The sequence below is a fragment of the Oncorhynchus clarkii genome, unplaced genomic scaffold (genome assembly GCF_045791955.1).
Source record: "Oncorhynchus clarkii lewisi isolate Uvic-CL-2024 unplaced genomic scaffold, UVic_Ocla_1.0 unplaced_contig_7059_pilon_pilon, whole genome shotgun sequence".
NCBI lineage: Eukaryota > Metazoa > Chordata > Actinopteri > Salmoniformes > Salmonidae > Oncorhynchus > Oncorhynchus clarkii.
Window position 1 is genome coordinate 1 of NW_027259879.1, and position 21,502 is coordinate 21,502.

The 21,502-nt window shown below is 47.2% G+C and overlaps 1 protein-coding gene across 1 annotated transcript; it reads right to left on the bottom strand.

The window, feature by feature from the left end:
* Positions 1–1,575: 1,575 nt before the first annotated feature.
* LOC139400977 (anoctamin-3-like) lies at positions 1,576–21,163 on the bottom strand (the record flags this gene model as incomplete). Its single annotated transcript, XM_071145500.1, has 3 exons — positions 1,576–1,973; positions 9,357–9,549; positions 21,016–21,163. Coding segments are annotated over 3 exons (524 nt in total), but the record flags the coding sequence as incomplete, so codon positions are not given.
* Positions 21,164–21,502: the final 339 nt, after the last annotated feature.

Below are 21,502 nucleotides of genomic sequence, written 5' to 3' on the forward strand. Positions count from 1 at the left end.
GGGGACAGTAACAGAGATGGGAGGAGGGGACAGGTACGGGGGACAGTAACAGAGATGGGAGGAGGGGACAGGTACGGGGGACAGTAACAGAGATGGGAGGAGGGGACAGGTACGGGGGACAGTAACAGAGATGGGAGGAGGGGACAGGTACGGGGGACAGTAACAGAGATGGGAGGAGGGGACAGGTACGGGGGACAGTAACAGAGATGGGAGGAGGGGACAGGTACGGGGGACAGTAACAGAGATGGGAGGAGGGGACAGGTACGGGGGACAGTAACAGAGATGGGAGGAGGGGACAGGTACGGGGGACAGTAACAGAGATGGGAGGAGGGGACAGGTACGGGGGACAGTAACAGAGATGGGAGGAGGGGACAGGTACGGGGGACAGTAACAGAGATGGGAGGAGGGGACAGGTACGGGGGACAGTAACAGAGATGGGAGGAGGGGACAGGTACGGGGGACAGTAACAGAGATGGGAGGAGGGGACAGGTACGGGGGACAGTAACAGAGATGGGAGGAGGGGACAGGTACGGGGGACAGTAACAGAGATGGGAGGAGGGGACAGGTACGGGGGACAGTAACAGAGATGGGAGGAGGGGACAGGTACGGGGGACAGTAACAGAGATGGGAGCCGGGGACAGGTACGGGGGACAGTAACAGAGATGGGAGGAGGGGACAGGTACGGGGGACAGTAACAGAGATGGGAGGAGGGGACAGGTACGGGGGACAGTAACAGAGATGGGAGGAGGGGACAGGTACGGGGGACAGTAACAGAGATGGGAGGAGGGGACAGGTACGGGGGACAGTAACAGAGATGGGAGGAGGGGACAGGTACGGGGGACAGTAACAGAGATGGGAGGAGGGGACAGGTACGGGGGACAGTAACAGAGATGGGAGCCGGGGACAGGTACGGGGGACAGTAACAGAGATGGGAGGAGGGGACAGGTACGGGGGACAGTAACAGAGATGGGAGCCGGGGACAGGTACGGGGGACAGTAACAGAGATGGGAGGAGGGGACAGGTACGGGGGACAGTAACAGAGATGGGAGCCGGGGACAGGTACGGGGTACAGTAACAGAGATGGGAGGAGGGGACAGGTACGGGGGACAGTAACAGAGATGGGAGCAGGGGACAGGTACGGGGGACAGTAACAGAGATGGGAGGAGGGGACAGCTAAGGGGGACAGTAACAGAGATGGGAGGAGGGGACAGGTACGGGGGACAGTAACAGAGATGGGAGGAGGGGACAGGTACGGGGGACAGTAACAGAGATGGGAGCAGGGGACAGGTACGGGGGACAGTAACAGAGATGGGAGGAGGGGACAGGTACGGGGGACAGTAACAGAGATGGGAGCCGGGGACAGGTACGGGGTACAGTAACAGAGATGGGAGGAGGGGACAGGTACGGGGTACAGTAACAGAGATGGGAGCCGGGGACAGGTACGGGGGACAGTAACAGAGATGGGAGCCGGGGACAGGTACGGGGGACAGTAACAGAGATGGGAGCCGGGGACAGGTACGGGGTACAGTAACAGAGATGGGAGCCGGGGACAGGTACGGGGGACAGTAACAGAGATGGGAGCCGGGGACAGGTACGGGGTACAGTAACAGGCCTCAGGTCTGGAGACAGAAGAGGGCCTCTTTGGTGTACAGAAGGGAACATGTGATCTGAGTGCATATTTTTGTGTGTGTGTTGGTGTGTGTATTAAGTGTTTTGTGTGTGTGTGTGTGTGTATGATTTAGCTGTGCAGACTACTGTATGTAGTACAGGGGGACGTAACATGACTAACACTAAGGCCACTCGTGGTGATATCTCCTGCCGTTCTTCTTCCTCTCCTTCTGCAGGTGCTCCAACTCTGCTTCATACATCATCTCCTGCATCAGGTACTTCTCCCGCCGCATGCGGTCACACAGACTCTTGGGCATGTCTGGGATCAGGTACGCGATGAACGACTTGATGCCAAACACCAGGTGCTGAGGGAGGAAATGGAGAGAGAAAAAAACAAGACTTTATTATCCATTGTCATTTTCAGATGACAGAAAATCAACTCAGGCAAACATAAACTCTCTTGATTTTTATTTCATTTTTTATTTCACCTTTATTTAACCAGGTAGGCTAGTTGAGAACACCTTTATTTAACCAGGTAGGCTAGTTGAGAACACCTTTATTTAACCAGGTAGGCTAGTTGAGAACACCTTTATTTAACCAGGTAGGCTAGTTGAGAACACCTTTATTTAATCAGGTAGGCTAGTTGAGAACACCTTTATTTAACCAGGTAGGCTAGTTGAGAACACCTTTATTTAACCAGGTAGGCCAGTTGAGAACAAGTTCTCATTTGCAACTGTGACCTGGCCAAGATAAAGCGTAGCAATTCGACACACACAACAACACAGAGTTACACATGGAGTAAACAAAACATACAGTCAATAATACAGTAGAACAAAAGAAAACAAAAAGTCTATATACAGTGAGTGCAAATGAGGTAAGATAAGGGAGTTAAGGCAATAAATAGGCCATGGTGGCGAAGTAATTACGATATAGCAATTAAACACTGGAATGGTAGATAGGCAGAAGATGAATGTACAAGTAGAGATACTGGGGTGCAAAGGAGCAAGATAAATAAATACAGTATGGGGATGAGGTAGATAGATGGGATGTTTACAGATAGGCTAAGTACAGGTGCAGTGATCTGTAAACTGCTCTGACAGCTAGTGCTTAAAGCTAGTGAGGGAGATGTGAGATGTGATGGGTTTTAAGGCATAGGTTCCTGGCTTAAGGGAACATGGGCAGGACATAGCATCTGGGATATCTAGAATCCCCAGAGGACTGCTAAACCTCAGGTTGCAAGCCAACCTCTCGATTCTCAGCAGCATGTGAAGGTACAGAGCCGGGGTAATGTATTTCTGATTTTCAGGTCATTGAATCATACTGGGGCGGCAGCGTAGCCTAGTGGTTAGAGTGTAGAGGTGTCAGGGTAGCCTAGTGGTTAGAGTGTAGAGGTGTCAGGGTAGCCTAGTGGTTAGAGTGTAGAGGTGGCAGGGTAGCCTAGTGGTTAGAGTGTAGAGGTGTCAGGGTAGCCTAGTGGTTAGAGTGTAGAGGTGGCAGGGTAGCCTAGTGGTTAGAGTGTAGGGGCGGCAGCGTAGCCTAGTGGTTAGAGTGTAGAGGTGTCAGGGTAGCCTAGTGGTTAGAGTGTAGAGGTGTCAGGGTAGCCTAGTGGTTAGAGTGTAGAGGTGGCAGGGTAGCCTAGTGGTTAGAGTGTAGAGGTGGCAGGGTAGCCTAGTGGTTAGAGTGTAGAGGTGGCAGCGTAGCCTAGTGGTTAGAGTGTAGGGGCGGCAGGGTAGCCTAGTGGTTAGAGTGTAGAGGTGGCAGCGTAGCCTAGTGGTTAGAGTGTAGAGGTGGCAGGGTAGCCTAGTGGTTAGAGTGTAGAGGTGGCAGCGTAGCCTAGTGGTTAGAGTGTAGAGGTGGCAGGGTAGCCTAGTGGTTAGAGTGTAGAGGTGGCAGGGTAGCCTAGTGGTTAGAGTGTAGAGGTGGCAGGGTAGCCTAGTGGTTAGAGTGTAGAGGTGGCAGGGTAGCCTAGTGGTTAGAGTGTAGAGGCGGCAGCGTAGCCTAGTGGTTAGAGTGTAGGGGCGGCAGGGTAGCCTAGTGGTTAGAGTGTAGAGGTGGCAGGGTAGCCTAGTGGTTAGAGTGTAGAGGTGGCAGGGTAGCCTAGTGGTTAGAGTGTAGAGGCGGCAGCGTAGCCTAGTGGTTAGAGTGTAGGGGCGGCAGGGTAGCCTAGTGGTTAGAGTGTAGAGGTGGCAGGTAGCCTAGTGGTTAGAGTGTAGAGGTGGCAGGGTAGCCTAGTGGTTAGAGTGTAGAGGCGGCAGGGTAGCCTAGTGGTTAGAGTGTAGAGGTGGCAGGTAGCCTAGTGGTTAGAGTGTAGAGGTGGCAGGGTAGCCTAGTGGTTAGAGTGTAGAGGTGGCAGGGTAGCCTAGTGGTTAGAGTGTAGAGGCGGCAGCGTAGCCTAGTGGTTAGAGTGTAGAGGTGGCAGGGTAGCCTAGTGGTTAGAGTGTAGAGGTGGCAGGGTAGCCTAGTGGTTAGAGTGTAGAGGTGGCAGGGTAGCCTAGTGGTTAGAGTGTAGGGGCGGCAGCGTAGCCTAGTGGTTAGAGTGTAGGGGCGGCAGGGTAGCCTAGTGGTTAGAGTGTAGAGGTGGCAGGGTAGCCTAGTGGTTAGAGTGTAGAGGTGGCAGGGTAGCCTAGTGGTTAGAGTGTAGGGGCGGCAGCGTAGCCTAGTGGTTAGAGTGTAGAGGCGGCAGTGTAGCCTAGTGGTTAGAGCGTAGAGGCGGCAGCGTAGCCTAGTGGTTAGAGCGTGGAGGTGGCAGCGTAGCTTAGTGGTTAGAGTGTAGAGGTGGCAGGGTAGCCTAGTGGTTAGAGCATGGAGGTGGCAGCGTAGCCTAGTGGTTAGAGTGTAGGGGCGGCAGGGTAGCCTAGTGGTTAGAGTGTAGAGGTGGCAGGTAGCCTAGTGGTTAGAGTGGAGGGGCGGCAGCGTAGCCTAGTGGTTAGAGTGTAGAGGTGGCAGGGTAGCCTAGTGGTTAGAGTGTAGGGGCGGCAGCGTAGCCTAGTGGTTAGAGCGTAGAGGCGGCAGGGTAGCCTAGTGGTTAGAGCGTGGAGGTGGCAGCGTAGCTTAGTGGTTAGAGTGTAGAGGTGGCAGGGTAGCCTAGTGGTTAGAGCATGGAGGTGGCAGCGTAGCCTAGTGGTTAGAGTGTAGGGGCGGCAGGGTAGCCTAGTGGTTAGAGTGTAGAGGTGGCAGGTAGCCTAGTGGTTAGAGTGTAGGGGCGGCAGGGTAGCTTAGTGGTTAGAGTGTAGAGGCGGCAGGTAGCCTAGTGGTTAGAGTGTAGAGGTGTCAGGGTAGCCTAGTGGTTAGAGTGTAGGGGCGGCAGCGTAGCCTAGTGGTTAGAGTGTAGAGGTGTCAGGGTAGCCTAGTGGTTAGAGTGTAGAGGTGGCAGGTAGCCTAGTGGTTAGAGTGTAGGGGCGGCAGGGTAGCCTAGTGGTTAGAGTGTAGGGGCGGCAGCGTAGCCTAGTGGTTAGAGTGTAGAGGCGGCAGTGTAGCCTAGTGGTTAGAGCGTAGAGGCGGCAGCGTAGCCTAGTGGTTAGAGCGTAGAGGTGGCAGGGTAGCCTAGTGGTTAGAGCGTGGAGGTGGCAGCGTAGCTTAGTGGTTAGAGTGTAGAGGTGGCAGGGTAGCCTAGTGGTTAGAGCATGGAGGTGGCAGCGTAGCCTAGTGGTTAGAGTGTAGGGGCGGCAGGGTAGCCTAGTGGTTAGAGTGTAGAGGTGGCAGGTAGCCTAGTGGTTAGAGTGTAGGGGCGGCAGGGTAGCTTAGTGGTTAGAGTGTAGAGGCGGCAGGTAGCCTAGTGGTTAGAGTGTAGAGGTGTCAGGGTAGCCTAGTGGTTAGAGTGTAGGGGCGGCAGCGTAGCCTAGTGGTTAGAGTGTAGAGGTGTCAGGGTAGCCTAGTGGTTAGAGTGTAGAGGTGGCAGGTAGCCTAGTGGTTAGAGTGTAGGGGCGGCAGGGTAGCCTAGTGGTTAGAGTGTAGGGGCGGCAGCGTAGCCTAGTGGTTAGAGTGTAGGGGCGGCAGCGTAGCCTAGTGGTTAGAGTGTAGAGGTGGCAGGGTAGCCTAGTGGTTAGAGTGGAGGGGCGGCAGCGTAGCCTAGTGGTTAGAGTGTAGAGGTGGCAGGGTAGCCTAGTGGTTAGAGTGTAGAGGTGGCAGGGTAGCCTAGTGGTTAGAGTGTAGGGGCGGCAGCGTAGCCTAGTGGTTAGAGTGTAGAGGTGGCAGGGTAGCCTAGTGGTTAGAGTGGAGGGGCGGCAGCGTAGCCTAGTGGTTAGAGTGTAGAGGTGGCAGGGTAGCCTAGTGGTTAGAGTGTAGAGGTGGCAGGGTAGCCTAGTGGTTAGAGTGGAGGGGAGGCAGCGTAGCCTAGTGGTTAGAGTGTAGAGGTGGCAGGGTAGCCTAGTGGTTAGAGTGTAGGGGCGGCAGCGTAGCCTAGTGGTTAGAGTGTAGAGGTGGCAGGGTAGCCTAGTGGTTAGAGTGGAGGGGCGGCAGCGTAGCCTAGTGGTTAGAGTGTAGAGGTGGCAGGGTAGCCTAGTGGTTAGAGTGTAGAGGTGGCAGGGTAGCCTAGTGGTTAGAGTGTAGGGGCGGCAGCGTAGCCTAGTGGTTAGAGTGTAGAGGTGGCAGGGTAGCCTAGTGGTTAGAGTGTAGAGGTGGCAGGGTAGCCTAGTGGTTAGAGTGTAGGGGCGGCAGCGTAGCCTAGTGGTTAGAGTGTAGAGGTGGCAGGGTAGCCTAGTGGTTAGAGTGTAGAGGTGGCAGGGTAGCCTAGTGGTTAGAGTGGAGGGGCGGCAGCGTAGCCTAGTGGTTAGAGTGTAGAGGTGGCAGGGTAGCCTAGTGGTTAGAGTGGAGGGGCGGCAGCGTAGCCTAGTGGTTAGAGTGTAGAGGTGGCAGGGTAGCCTAGTGGTTAGAGTGTAGAGGTGGCAGGGTAGCCTAGTGGTTAGAGTGGAGGGGCGGCAGCGTAGCCTAGTGGTTAGAGTGTAGAGGTGGCAGGGTAGCCTAGTGGTTAGAGTGTAGGGGCGGCAGCGTAGCCTAGTGGTTAGAGTGTAGAGGCGGCAGTGTAGCCTAGTGGTTAGAGCGTAGAGGCGGCAGCGTAGCCTAGTGGTTAGAGCGTAGAGGTGGCAGGGTAGCCTAGTGGTTAGAGCGTGGAGGTGGCAGCGTAGCTTAGTGGTTAGAGTGTAGAGGTGGCAGGGTAGCCTAGTGGTTAGAGCATGGAGGTGGCAGCGTAGCCTAGTGGTTAGAGTGTAGGGGCGGCAGGGTAGCCTAGTGGTTAGAGTGTAGAGGTGGCAGGTAGCCTAGTGGTTAGAGTGTAGGGGCGGCAGGGTAGCTTAGTGGTTAGAGTGTAGAGGCGGCAGGTAGCCTAGTGGTTAGAGTGTAGAGGTGTCAGGGTAGCCTAGTGGTTAGAGTGTAGGGGCGGCAGCGTAGCCTAGTGGTTAGAGTGTAGAGGTGGCAGGGTAGCCTAGTGGTTAGAGTGTAGGGGCGGCAGCGTAGCCTAGTGGTTAGAGTGTAGAGGCGGCAGCGTAGCCTAGTGGTTAGAGCGTAGAGGCGGCAGCGTAGCCTAGTGGTTAGAGCGTAGAGGTGGCAGGGTAGCCTAGTGGTTAGAGTGTAGAGGTGGCAGGTAGCCTAGTGGTTAGAGTGTAGGGGCGGCAGGGTAGCCTAGTGGTTAGAGTGTAGAGGCGGCAGGTAGCCTAGTGGTTAGAGTGTAGAGGTGTCAGGGTAGCCTAGTGGTTAGAGTGTAGGGGCGGCAGCGTAGCCTAGTGGTTAGAGTGTAGAGGTGGCAGGGTAGCCTAGTAGTTAGAGTGTAGGGGCGGCAGCGTAGCCTAGTGGTTAGAGTGTAGAGGCGGCAGCGTAGCCTAGTGGTTAGAGCGTAGAGGCGGCAGCGTAGCCTAGTGGTTAGAGTGTGGAGGTGGCAGGGTAGCCTAGTGGTTAGAGTGTAGAGGTGGCAGGGTAGCCTAGTGGTTAGAGTGTAGAGGTGGCAGCGTAGCCTAGTGGTTAGAGTGTGGAGGTGGCAGGGTAGCCTAGTGGTTAGAGTGTAGAGGTGGCAGGGTAGCCTAGTGGTTAGAGTGTAGGGGCGGCAGGGTAGCCTAGTGGTTAGAGCATGGAGGTGGCAGCGTAGCCTAGTGGTTAGAGTGTAGAGGTGGCAGGTAGCCTAGTGGTTAGAGTGTAGAGGTGGCAGGGTAGCCTAGTGGTTAGAGCGTGGAGGTGGCAGCGTAGCCTAGTGGTTAGAGTGTAGGGGCGGCAGGGTAGCCTAGTGGTTAGAGCGTGGAGGTGGCAGCGTAGCTTAGTGGTTAGAGTGTAGAGGTGGCAGGGTAGCCTGGTGGTTAGAGCATGGAGGTGGCAGCGTAGCCTAGTGGTTAGAGTGTAGGGGCGGCAGGGTAGCCTAGTGGTTAGAGTGTAGAGGTGGCAGGTAGCCTAGTGGTTAGAGTGTAGGGGCGGCAGGGTAGCCTAGTGGTTAGAGTGTAGAGGCGGCAGCGTAGCCTAGTGGTTAGAGCGTAGAGGTGGCAGGGTAGCCTAGTGGTTAGAGCGTGGAAGTGGCAGCGTAGCTTAGTGGTTAGAGCATTTGAGGTGGCAGCGTAGCCTAGTGTTTAGAGTGTAGGGGCGGCAGGGTAGCCTAGTGGTTAGAGTGTAGAGGTGGCAGGTAGCCTAGTGGTTAGAGTGTAGGGGCGGCAGGGTAGCCTAGTGGTTAGAGTGTAGAGGCGGCAGGTAGCCTAGTGGTTAGAGTGTAGAGGTGTCAGGGTAGCCTAGTGGTTAGAGTGTAGGGGCGGCAGCGTAGCCTAGTGGTTAGAGTGTGGAGGTGGCAGGGTAGCCTAGTAGTTAGAGTGTAGGGGCGGCAGCGTAGCCTAGTGGTTAGAGTGTAGAGGCGGCAGCGTAGCCTAGACGTTAGAGCGTAGAGGCGGCAGCGTAGCCTAGTGGTTAGAGCGTAGAGGTGGCAGGGTAGCCTAGTGGTTAGAGCGTGGAGGTGGCAGCGTAGCCTAGTGGTTAGAGTGTAGAGGTGGCAGGGTAGCCTAGTGGTTAGAGCATGGAGGTGGCAGCGTAGCCTAGTGGTTAGAGTGTAGGGGCGGCAGGGTAGCCTAGTGGTTAGAGTGTAGAGGTGGCAGCGTAGCCTAGTGGTTAGAGTGTGGAGGTGGCAGGGTAGCCTAGTGGTTAGAGTGTAGAGGTGGCAGGGTAGCCTAGTGGTTAGAGTGTAGGGGTGGCAGGGTAGCCTAGTGGTTAGAGCATGGAGGTGGCAGCGTAGCCTAGTGGTTAGAGTGTAGAGGTGGCAGGTAGCCTAGTGGTTAGAGTGTAGAGGTGGCAGGGTAGCCTAGTGGTTAGAGCGTGGAGGTGGCAGCGTAGCCTAGTGGTTAGAGTGTAGAGGTGGCAGCGTAGCCTAGTGGTTAGAGCGTAGAGGTGGCAGGGTAGCCTAGTGGTTAGAGTGTAGGGGCGGCAGGGTAGCCTAGTGGTTAGAGTGTAGAGGTGGCAGCGTAGCCTAGTGGTTAGAGTATAGGGGTGGCAGCGTAGCCTAGTGGTTAGAGTGTTGGACTAGTAACTGGAAGGTTGCAAGTTCAAACCCCCAAGCTGACAAGGTACAAATCTGTCGTTCTGCCCCTGAACACGCAGTTAACTCACTGTTCCTAGGCCGTCATTGAAAATTTGATTTAGTTCTTAACTGACTTGCCAAGTTAAATAAAGATAAAATAAAAAAAAAACACTGCCTGAAACACCTAATGAGTGTCTGAGACAGAGACAGAGATCAAGACAGAGACAGAAATCGAGATCGAGACAGACAGAGCATGGACGTGCTGATGTACCTCGAAGACGATGATGAAGGCTAGTCTTGCAGCCAGGACGTGCCAGAACTGCAGAGTGAAGTCGTATGGTACTGTGCTCCAGGGAGAGGCTCTGTAGTCTCTGTACCTGCAGTATCTACTCTCCTCACTCACGTTCCAGCGTTCGCCCATGTCGAACACCGACAGACTGCTGTTCATGTAGCCTCGCAGACACCTGACAGGGAGAGAGACGGGGCTCAGAAACCAAGACAAACTGGAAGACATGAACCAAGGAACCTTGTGTGCTCTAACTAGCTGTCACAAGAGACTAATGTTGCTGTAGAATTATGCAGGGTAGGTTACTTTCTAAATGCAATCCATAACAGTTACTAAGTTACTTGTCCATTTACGTAACTTTTTGGATTACCTAAGCTCAGTAATGTAATTTATTTGCCTACTCTGTTGTTTATGATTTTGTTGTCATGGAGGACTGATTGGGCTCATTGCTAACTTTAATTGCAAACTTTTATTCCATAGACTAGGATCCGCACATCGCCGTCATTGCAAGAGCGCATTTTTCACTGTCTTTCCACTGGTCGATGATTGATAGATAACTTGTTCAGTTCAACCAGTATTGTGTTAAAATACAGGGTGGCGCAGTGGTTAAGGGCGCTGTACTGTAGCGCCAGCTGTGCCATCAGAAACCCTGTGTTCGCGCCCAGGCTCTGTCGTAACCGGCCGCGACCGGGAGGTCCGTTGGGCGACGCACAATTGGCCTAGCGTCGTCCGGGTTAGGGAGGGCTTGGTCGGTAGGGATGTCCTTGTCTCATCGCACACCAGCGACTCCTGTGGCGGGCCGGGCGCAGTGCGCGCTAGCCAAGGTTGCCAGTGTTTCCTCTGACACATTGGCTTCTAGGATGGATGCGCGCTGTGTTAAGAAGCAGTGCGGCTTGGTTGGGTTGTGTATCGGAGGATGCATGACTTTCAACCTTCGTCTCTCCCGAGCCCGTACGGGAGTTGTAGCGATGAGACAAGATAGTAGCTACTAAAAACAATTGGACACTACGAAATTGGGGAGAAAAAGGGGCAAAAAAAAATATTAAAAAAATACACATATACATTTGTGAACAGCCATCCACAACAACCACAAGGCGCAAATAGCTAAATGAGATAGCAGCAGACCATTTTATGTCAAGTGCCTTGCAAAAATGCTATGTAAAAAAAAAATCCACAGGAGTTGATTATCTTGATCCCTTTCCACTGCAGCTTTCTGCCCACCTCATTGTATAACCTTTGACCCCACATTTTTTATTGAAAAATTGCTTCTGGTGCTATCCCTAAGATCAGGAAGGCGGCACCTCCTTCTGACCTAGATAACTACTGTATCTTGTTTTGCCACAACATTAGAATCACAAACTCTCAGCTAAGAACTTTTTAATTTTTTAAAACTATATTCTTACCAGTCTCGTTTTTAGCACCGTTTCAACTGTGTTAAATTGCTTAGATCATAGGTATACCTGTGCTGCCATATTTATAGACCTATCCAAGGCCTTTGATACTGTCGACCAACCCCTACTCATTCAAAGGTTGTCTGAAACGGGACTCGACCAGGCGTCTTGCAAATGGTTTGGGAACTATCTGTCAGACAGGACAGAAACGTGTGCTTTCTGATGGTGTCATGTTACCTCAATATAACTACAGGTGTCCCGCAGGGTTTGAGTTTGGGACCTGTCCTCCTTACTATTTATATACACCTTTCACAGATCATTATTCACACGGGAATCTGCACTGAACAAAAATATAATCACAACATGTAAAGTGTTGGTCCCGTGTTTCATGAGCTGAAACAAAAGATAACACAAATTTTCCATTCGCCCATAAAGAGTATTTCTTTAAAATATTTAGCAAAAATGTGTTCACCTCCCTGTTTAGTGAGCATTTTTCCTTTGCCAAGATAATACATCCACCTGACAGGTGTGGCATATCAATAAGCTGATTAAACATCATGATAATTACACAGGTGCACCTTGTGCTGGGGACAATAAAAGGCCACTCTAAAATGTGCAGTTTCTTCACACAACCCAATGCCACAGATGTTAGCAAGTTATTGATTTCATGAACCTTATTTCTAAGGCTACATATATTAATATGAGCTATTTTTCAGCCCTTTCCTGGGTAGCTTATCAGAGAGAGACATAATATGGAAAAGAGCAAAACAAAGGAAGATAAAAAAAATATATACATTCAGCAGGCCATTAATCAATTGGTGTGTGTGTGTGTGCTGGAGGGTTGAAGCTATGAACCCATAGGCTTGGCTCCCTCATCTATTCCAGGCTTCTGGGAGGGAGAGTGGGCAATAAGCCTGTCATAGCGTATGTAAGCAATGTCCCCATGCCCTCTGGCAGTTTTCATGGCTCAGTTCTTTCCTCTTCTGGAGTACAGCTTCAGGATAGTCCTCGTTGAGGAAGATATACATTCCTCTCAAGTTTTTTAACATTTAGCAAACAAGAGCTTTACAACCCTTTTCGAATAGTCTATTGGTAAACAAAATTATTTAAAAAATGATGTCCAGCAAGCTATTCTAGTCTAGCTTTTCCTGCATGGGACTCCAAGAGTTAAGGAGCGTTGTTTAAGGAGAGAGGCCAGCGGAGCACAGGTGTGTGGGTATTGCGCAAGAGACAGAGGCTATAAATTAGGAGATTATTATACATAACCCATCGTTATTTAGCTAAATATAAGGCTAATACGGCATTGAATTTATTACCTGAAAGAGGTAGGCTAAGACATCTATTTATAGGCCTATATATCAATCTAGAACAGCATTATCTATTTTGAATGATATTTGAATGGAGTTGACGGAGAGAGAGAAAGACTGAGATTATGCACTGATTTAAAGCAACGATATAGGAGTGTTTTAAAACTCTGCAGCTGCAATTAAAAAAAAAATAAAGTATCTTGACCCCTGAAAACCAGATGGAAATGGGTCAATTAGACACACATTTGGTCTTTATATTACTGTAGCATGCCTACGTAGGTCTGCCTCTCACAATAGAAAAAGTTACCGTAATGACATACTGAGATGGGCAGTCAGTCCCCACCCTGAGCGTTGATAATTCATCATGCAGTGACCAGAGAGAAGGCCGAAGAGAATCCAGATTTACACTTTGCATATAATTTAACAGTTCCATTTCACGTCACGCTGTTCATATAAATAATTTATTATAATTGACTGGTTTCTCACAGTTATTCATCCCAGGAAAAGGGAGTGGTTTTGGGTGGTAAATCTCGATAACCAGTTCATTCAACCCGACAACAGACACATCAACTCTATTCTTAGTGTAAGGCCTAATGAATGTATTTTAATTGACTGATTTCAATTGACTGTAACTCAGTAAAATCTTTGAAATGATTGCATGTTGCGTTTATATTTTTTTGTTTAGTATTGTTAGATTCTTGTTCTTGTTCTTAGATTCTTGTTAGATTCTTGTTCTTAGATTCTTGTTAGATTCTTGTTCTTAGATTCTTGTTAGATTCTTGTTCTTGTTCTTAGATTCTTGTTAGATTCTTGTTCTTGTTCTTAGATTCTTGTTAGATTCTTGTTCTTGTTCTTAGATTCTTGTTAGATTCTTGTTCTTGTTCTTAGATTCTTGTTAGATTCTTGTTCTTGTTCTTAGATTCTTGTTAGATTCTTGTTCTTGTTCTTAGATTCTTGTTAGATTCTTGTTCTTGTTCTTAGATTCTTGTTAGATTCTTGTTCTTGTTCTTAGATTCTTGTTAGATTCTTGTTCTTGTTCTTAGATTCTTGTTAGATTCTTGTTCTTGTTCTTAGATTCTTGTTAGATTCTTGTTCTTGTTCTTAGATTCTTGTTAGATTCTTGTTCTTGTTCTTAGATTCTTGTTAGATTCTTGTTCTTGTTCTTAGATTCTTGTTAGATTCTTGTTCTTGTTCTTAGATTCTTGTTAGATTCTTGTTCTTGTTCTTAGATTCTTGTTCTTGTTCTTAGATTCTTGTTCTTGTTCTTAGATTCTTGTTAAATTCTTGTTCTTGTTCTTAGATTCTTGTTAGATTCTTGTTCTTGTTCTTAGATTCTTGTTAGATTCTTGTTCTTGTTCTTAGATTCTTGTTAGATTCTTGTTCTTGTTCTTAGATTCTTGTTAGATTCTTGTTCTTGTTCTTAGATTCTTGTTAGATTCTTGTTCTTGTTCTTAGATTCTTGTTAGATTCTTGTTCTTGTTCTTAGATTCTTGTTAGATTATTGTTCTTGTTCTTAGATTCTTGTTAGATTCTTGTTCTTGTTCTTAGATTCTTGTTAGACTCAGAAGCATGGTATCTAACAGTGAAAGAGACGTCTGGAGAGCTGAGAACATAACAATGTCACTGAGGGAGAGAGAGTGATGTATAACGTTTACATTTTGTCAGGATATGTTACTGTTAAGCCATCAGGGATCCTCTGGGAAGAAAAGAGACACAGTCTGGTATCAATCACCATGACAGCCTTGAGTTGGTGAGGAGTGAGCACTTTGGGGTAGTCAGGTCAGATGAAGTGAGGAAGAACAGATATCACTAAGGTTCTGTCTAGCAACAGAGGTGCATTGGCTGTTCAGATGTGGAGGAGGAGACTCAGTCGATGGAGAAAGGGTTAAATATCAGTGCTTGTGTGAAATGTAATTTGTCTGAATGCAGCTGTATCGACCCTTTGGGAAGAATTTAACTTGGTTAAGCTTCTCTAGTGTTCGTTGAGTTATTTACTCTGAAAATAGGAACCCAACAGATGGCGTTGTCGGCAGGATTCACCTCGATTTGTAGTCGAACCAGAGAGCCCAGATCAGTGGAGCAGAGCTGACAACAAACATGGTAGGCACAGTTCCTGTACCTGTTTCTGCTCATTTTGACATCTTGGGGAGATGAGAATCGTAGGCTGAACAATTATAGGACATGGACCTGGAGAGCTTGAGATTAATTCGGTAGGCCCATTGTTTAACGACCGGTCGTAAATATCTGGTATAGGGTAGGTTCCATAAGGATAGGTCCCGTGTGGAGGTTTTCCTCTGCGAGATCCAGGCTGATATAAGGTGTAGGGTGGGTTCCTTCAAGGATAGGTCCCGAGTGGAGGTTTTTATCTGCGAGAGTCAGGAGTGACAATACAGTGTAGGGTAGGTTCCGTATTAGGATAGGTCCCTAGTGGGGGTATTTCCCTAGTGAGGTCTGTAAAAGGGACACAAGTCCCAGTTGCAGTGAGTTTTTGTAAGAGGAGAGTTATAGAAGCTAGTGAGTTAAAAAACAAAAAGGAAAAATAAGATATTTGAACACTGTTTGATGTATGTGTAGTAGCAGTATCAATACGGAGAGAGGTTGGTTTATGCCCTATGGAGTAAGGGGAATAGTACACGCTAAATAAAAGATACATAAATGTTGGTGGATTGAAACAAACATTTCATGATAGGAGTAAGGACAGTGGATTTACAATTATCACGGTTGGTTTATAATTAATACTTTTGGATTGCTGATTAAAATGTAACATAGTGAATGCTAACGAAATGTACACTTTCTTTTCCAAAAGAGGGGGTTTCATTATCTCTCATTGGAATGTCCCCGGAGACTGTGGGCTTGGGGAAAGCAGTTAGTGATATTCGGCAGATGAAGTATAAAAGTATCTGGATTAGGCCGGAAACAGAGTTCCAGATAAGTGAGGCCCATTCATGTGTGTTCTGAACCTACGGTTCACCAGCACGCACACACAACATACTGGTTACGAATAGGTGTTAGTGGTGTTGATACTGTGGGATTTATTTGGGATTGGGTCTTTTCAACTCAGTTCTATATTAGGTATGCAGAAGGATGGAGATTTTTTTAAAGTTATTTAAATGGTTTCGGAAGATCAGGGAAAGAAAAGGGAGAGGAAATATTTGAATGGTGCCGAATGCCCTGTATCCAGAGTTTCTGGTGAGGCCTGATCAATCTCACTAGAAATGATGGAAACAGGTGTGATTTAATTATAAAATGAATGAGAAACACCAGTTTCTGTTCTATTTTTCCATTGCTTTAGGAGATACTATTTTCTTAGGGGGTTATCAAGAGTTGTGATTCTAAATTGATTGGTTATTCGAATTTGTTTTATTTTTGATTTAACATGTTGTTTTTGAATTACCAGTTCCCTGGGGTCCTGGTCTTTGGGTAAATATACTAATCTTATTAAGAAAAGGTTCATGTAATAATTTGTCATATAGTCAATGCTTGTCTGGATTTCCTGACACAGAAATTCATTGAACTAAACTGTTGTTCTGATATGTGCTTTTTGAGGTTATCATGGAAGGTGACGTCAGATCGTGTCTTAATGCATGGTAGGAATAATTTGACCACAAACAGTGTGTGTGAACCTCAAAACTCAACTCGTCCTGGTAAAAACTCAACTCGTCGTGTTTGGAGGACAAAGAATGCTGAGTTGCATCCAAAGAACACCATACCTACTGTGAAGCATGGGGGTGGAAACATCATGCTTTGGTGCTGTTTTTCTGCAAGGGGACCAGGACAACTGATCCGTGTAAAGGAAAGAATGAATGGGGCCATGTATCGTGAGATTTTGAGTGAAAACCTCCTTCCATCAGCAAGGGCATTGAAGATGAAACGTGGCTGGGTCTTTCAGCATGACAATGATCCCAAACACACCGCCCGGGCAACGAAGGAGTGGCTTCGTAAGAAGCATTTCAAGATCCTGGAGTGGCCTAGCAAGTCTCCAGATCTCAACCCCATAGAAAATCTTTGGAGGGAGTTGAAAGTCCGTGTTGCCCAGCAACAGCCCCAAAACATCACTGCTCTAGAGGAGATCTGCATGGAGGAATGGGCCAAAAAAACAGCAACAGTGTGTGAAAACCTTGTGAAGACTTACAGAAAACGTTTGACCTCTGTCATTGCCAACAAAGGGTATATAACAAAGTATTGAGATAAACTTTTGTTATTGACCAAATACTTATTTTCCACCATAATTTGCAAATAAATTCATAAAAAATCCTACAATGTGATTTTCTGGATTTTTTTTCTCATTTTGTCTGTCATAGTTGAAGTGTACCTATGATGAAAATTACAGGCCTCTCTCATCTTTTTAAGTGGGAGAACTTGCACAATTGGTGGCTGACTAAATACTTTTTTGCCCCACTGTATGTGCAAATGAGGTCTGTGTTTGAGACAGAATGTTTACATAGGGCTGTTAAGTGGGATGGAATGTGACTGCAGTGGAGATCTGTGGGGGCTCATAAATTAAGGTCATGGTGAGAGTAGAAGAGATAGTGGTGGCATTTCAGACACAATGGTAAACTTTCAAGAAACCAGTGACTCAGAGTTTTGTTCGGTTGGATATTCTTCTAGCTCATTAATCTCTTTCCCAATTTCTAACAGACGGCGAACACTTAACAGATTACATGCAGTAGTTATTCTCACAACAGTCTCTGTAGGGACCGTAATTGAAGGAGACTATAGTCATGGGCCATGTTAGTAGTAGCAGGGGTTACTTTAGTAGCATTGTTGGGATATCAGTTCATGAGGACTCCTGTCATATTGCTTGGTAACTGGTAACTGGGAGACCAATGGGTGTACAGGGGATGCGGTTTCTCAAATGTCACAAATTAGCGATCTTGCCATAAGAGGAGAGTCTATGTTTTTCAGGAAATGACCCATGTGTTGCAGTGTGTATATCCTCAGGTGGAAGCAGAGATATAACCAAGAGCACGGGTTGAATTCTGGAGATTGAGTGTACATCAGGAGACACCAGGTTAGGGTGTTGGAAAAGTATTGGTTTGAGAGACACACTATTCTGAACAGTACCTGCAGTGGTAAAGATCGTCATGTCTCTCCTTGTGGGGGGGGGGGGGGGCATAGTTCTCACGTGAAGTGAGGTCCAGCTGCATAATGGGTGAGTGAAGACACCATGACACAGGAAGTGAAGACACCATGACACAGGAAGTGAAGACACCATGACACAGGAAGTGGAGCGAGAGAGAGAGACTAGATTCCACTGTAGACATACTGTACATGCAGATGGGTTGGGTCTGGGAGCTCCTATAAACATCATAGATGGATTGGGTCTGGGAGCTCCTATAAACATCATAGTTGGGTTGGTCTGGGAACTACTTTAACATCATAGTTGGGTTGGTCTGGGAACTACTTTAACATCATAGTTGGGTTGGTCTGGGAGCTACTTTAACATCATAGATGGGTTGGTCTGGGAACTACTTTAACATCATAGATGGGTTGGGTCTGGGAACTACTTTAACATCATAGTTGGGTTGGTCTGGGAACTACTTTAACATCATAGTTGGGTTGGGTCTGGGAACTCCTATAAACATCATAGTTGGGTTGGTCTGGGAACTACTTTAACATCATAGTTGGGTTGGGTCTGGGAACTCCTATAAACATCATAGTTGGGTTGGTCTGGGAACTACTTTAACATCATAGATGGGTTGGTCTGGGAACTACTTTAACATCATAGATGGGTTGGGTCTGGGAGCTCCTATAAACATCATAGATGGGTTGGGTCTGGGAACTACTTTAACATCATAGATGGGTTCAGATGGCTATCAGGTGACGTGCCTATCAGGTGACCTGCCTATCAGGTGACCTGCCTATCAGGTGACGTGCCTATCAGGTGACCTGCCTATCAGGTGACGTGCCTATCAGGTGACCTGCCTATCAGGTGACGTGCCTATCAGGTGACCTGCCTATCAGGTGACGTGCCTATCAGGTGACGTGCCTATCAGGTGACATGCCTATCAGGTGACGTGCCTATCAGGTGACCTGCCTATCAGGTGACGTGCCTATCAGGTGACCTGCCTATCAGGTGACGTGCCTATCAGGTGACCTGCCTATCAGGTGACCTGCCTATCAGGTGACGTGCCTATCAGGTGACGTGTCTATCAGGTGACGTGCCTATCATGTGGCAATGGAGGACATGGGGAACAAAGGGAAAATGACCTGACTTGGGAACACCTCTTGGAACCTGGGGCCGAAAGGGGAAGACTGGGCGAAAGAATGAGGAGGCTTTTCAGGGCTTTCATTTTTGTGGAACCCAGCAGAAAAGTATCCTGGAGGCATAGAGTCAAGGTGAAGAGAGAGTGGGAATTGTCATGGTTTCAAACTTTGCTTTTACATGCATATATAATTATGCATAGCTTATCAGATTATTAATACTGTTGTGTTTTGTGTGTCTTTTTGTTGATTTCCAAGTCTAATGCCATCACTCTCTCAGGAACCAGCAGGAGAAATTGGAGAAACTAAAAGCTGACATGGAACAAGCCAGCAGATTCAGCTGGAATGGCATTTTGTTGTGTGATGAGAGATGGAAATAAAATAGTGTATGGTGTGATCATAGAACAGAGACCATACATCTCTTGAGTTTGTAAACCTCACAGTGGTAAATGTTTTGTTATCATTGTTCGTTCATTTATAATCATGTTTTACAGTTGAAGTCGGAAGTTTACATACACCTTAGCCAAATACAGTTTTTCACAATTCCTGACATTTAATCCTAGTAAAAAGTCCCTGTTTCAGGTCAGTTAGGATCACCAATTTATTTTAAGAATGTGAAATCTCAGAATAATAGTAGAGAGAACGATTCATTTCAGCTGTCATCAAATTCCCAGTGGGTCAGAAGTTTACATACACTTAATTATTATTTGGTAGCATTGCCTTTAAATTGTTTAACTTGGGTCAAACGTTTCAGGTAACCTCCACAAGCTTTCCACAGTAAGTTGGGTGAATCTTGGTCCATTCGTCCTGACAGAGCTGGTGTAACTGAGTCAGGTTTGTAGGCCTCCTTGCTCGCACACGCTTTTTCAGTTCAGCCAACAAATGTTCTATAGGATTGAGGTCAGGGCTTTGTGACACCAATACCTTGACTTTGTTGTCCTTAAGCCATTTTGCCACAACTTTGGAAGTATGCTTGGGGTCATTGTTCATTTGGAAGACCAATCTTTAACTTCCTGACTGATGTCTTGAGATGTTGCTTCAATATATCCACATCATTTTTCTTCCTCTTGATGCCATCTATTTTGTGAAGTGCACCAGTCCCTCCTGCAGCAAAGCACCCCCACAACATGATGCTGCCACCCCCGTGCTTCATGGTTGGGATGGTGTTCTCCTGCTTGGAAGCCTCCCCCTTTTTCCTCCAAACATAACGATGATCATTATGGCCAAACAGTTCTATTTTAGTTTCATCAGACCAGAGCACATTTCTCCAAAAAGTACAATCTTTGCCCCCATGTGCAGTTGCAAACCGTAGTTTGGCTTTTTTACGGTGGTTTTGGAGCAGTGGCATCTTTCTTGCTGAGCGGCCTTTCAGGTTATGTCAATATAGGACTTGTTTTACTGTGGATATAGATACTTTTGTCCCTGTTTCCTCCAGCATCTTTGCAAGGTACTTTGCTGTGGTTCTGGGATTGATTTGCACTTTTCACACCAAATTACGTTAATCTCTTGGAGACAGAACGCGTCTCCTTCCTGAGCGGTATGACAGCTGCGTGGTCCCATGCTGTTCATACGTGCGTGCTATTGTTTGTATAGATGAACGTGGTAACTTCAGGCGTTTGGAAATTGCTCCCAATGATGAACCAGACTTGTGGAGGTCTACACTTTTTTTTCTGAGGTCTTGGCTGATTTCTTTTGATTTTCCCATGATGTCAAGCTTAGAGGCACTGAGTTTGAAGGCAGGATTCCCAGATGGCATGGATTATGGAGTCACTGAAGTCTTACACTTAAGAAATGACTCTGCCGTTGTGCTGTAGAATTTCTGAATTGAGTCTGTTGTATAATAAATGCTATACATGAGTTTATACTGGGTTAAGCTAGTTAATAACTCTCATTTCATTAGGTAGGCTCTGTAATGGTTAGTCTGAAGAAGAGAGGCGAGAAGGATCGGAGGACCAATATGCAGCGTGGTAAGTGTCCAAGGTTCTTTTAATAAGAAATACTCAACATGAACACAACTGATACAAAAACAATAAACGTGAAAAGAACGAAAAACAAAACAGTACCGTGTGGTGAACAAACACAGACACGGAAACAAACACCCACAAACAAACAGTGAAACTCAGGCTACCTAAGTATGATTCTCAATCAGAGACAACTAATGACACCTGCCTCTGATTGAGAATCATACTAGGCCGAAACATAGAAATCCCGAAATCATAGAAAAACAAACATAGACTGCCCACCCCAACTCACGCCCTGACCATCCTAAATAATGACAAAACAAAGGAAATAAAGATCAGAATGTGACAGGCTCCAACTTTTCCTCCATCTTGAGCCAACATCAGTTATTTTAAGTCTTGATTCCAATTGTTTATATTATTTTTTAAGAGATTGTCAGTTGGATAAGCTCTCTGCAAAGTTTTGTATATCTCACCTATCACATGAACATTCTTTTCTGACTCAAATAAGATTCCCTCAAGGTTGCTCGGCATTTTGTGATATGTCGATTTTACATTAAGTTACATGTATCAACACAAAAAATCTATTTTTCATTCTGTAATGAAAATAAATGTATTTCCTGTTACAAATTCGCTCTAATAAAAAAAAAGCTCTGGACTCTTACCAACGGAGCCACAACAACCAACTCATATTGCAACACAAAGTATCCCTGTAGAATGGTCAGGGCATTCTTTAACGAACAGACAACACAAGGTATACTCTGACTGGAGAAATTGGACCTACTTCTCGTGGTGGTACTCCTTGTCCACACAGGGTCCGTATCTGAACGCGTAAACGAAGCGGGGGATGTAGTCGGAGGTGATGGCGATGACGAAGGCGTTGGTGATGACAGCCAGCACGCCGATCCCCTCCAGGATACCATACCAGATACCTGATGGGAACACAGGAGCGCATTACACAAAATGCTTTTACTCTCAATATACTTCTACTCTCTCTAGCTATCTTTACCAGTAATCTAAAAGCTACCATGGGGGAGGAAGTGTTCAATTCTCAACTAACAACAGATACTTTATGTCTCCGTCGATCTCACACGCTCTTGGTAAAATCCCTGCCTCCAATTGTACCTCAGGACAGTTTCCCCATCTGATTAGCATTGTGTAATACACTTAACATATGGAAGAAATAACTGACCTATATCTGTGGCTGTATTACTGACCTGTATCTGTGGCTGTATTACTGACCTGTATCTGTAGCTGTATTACTGGCCTGT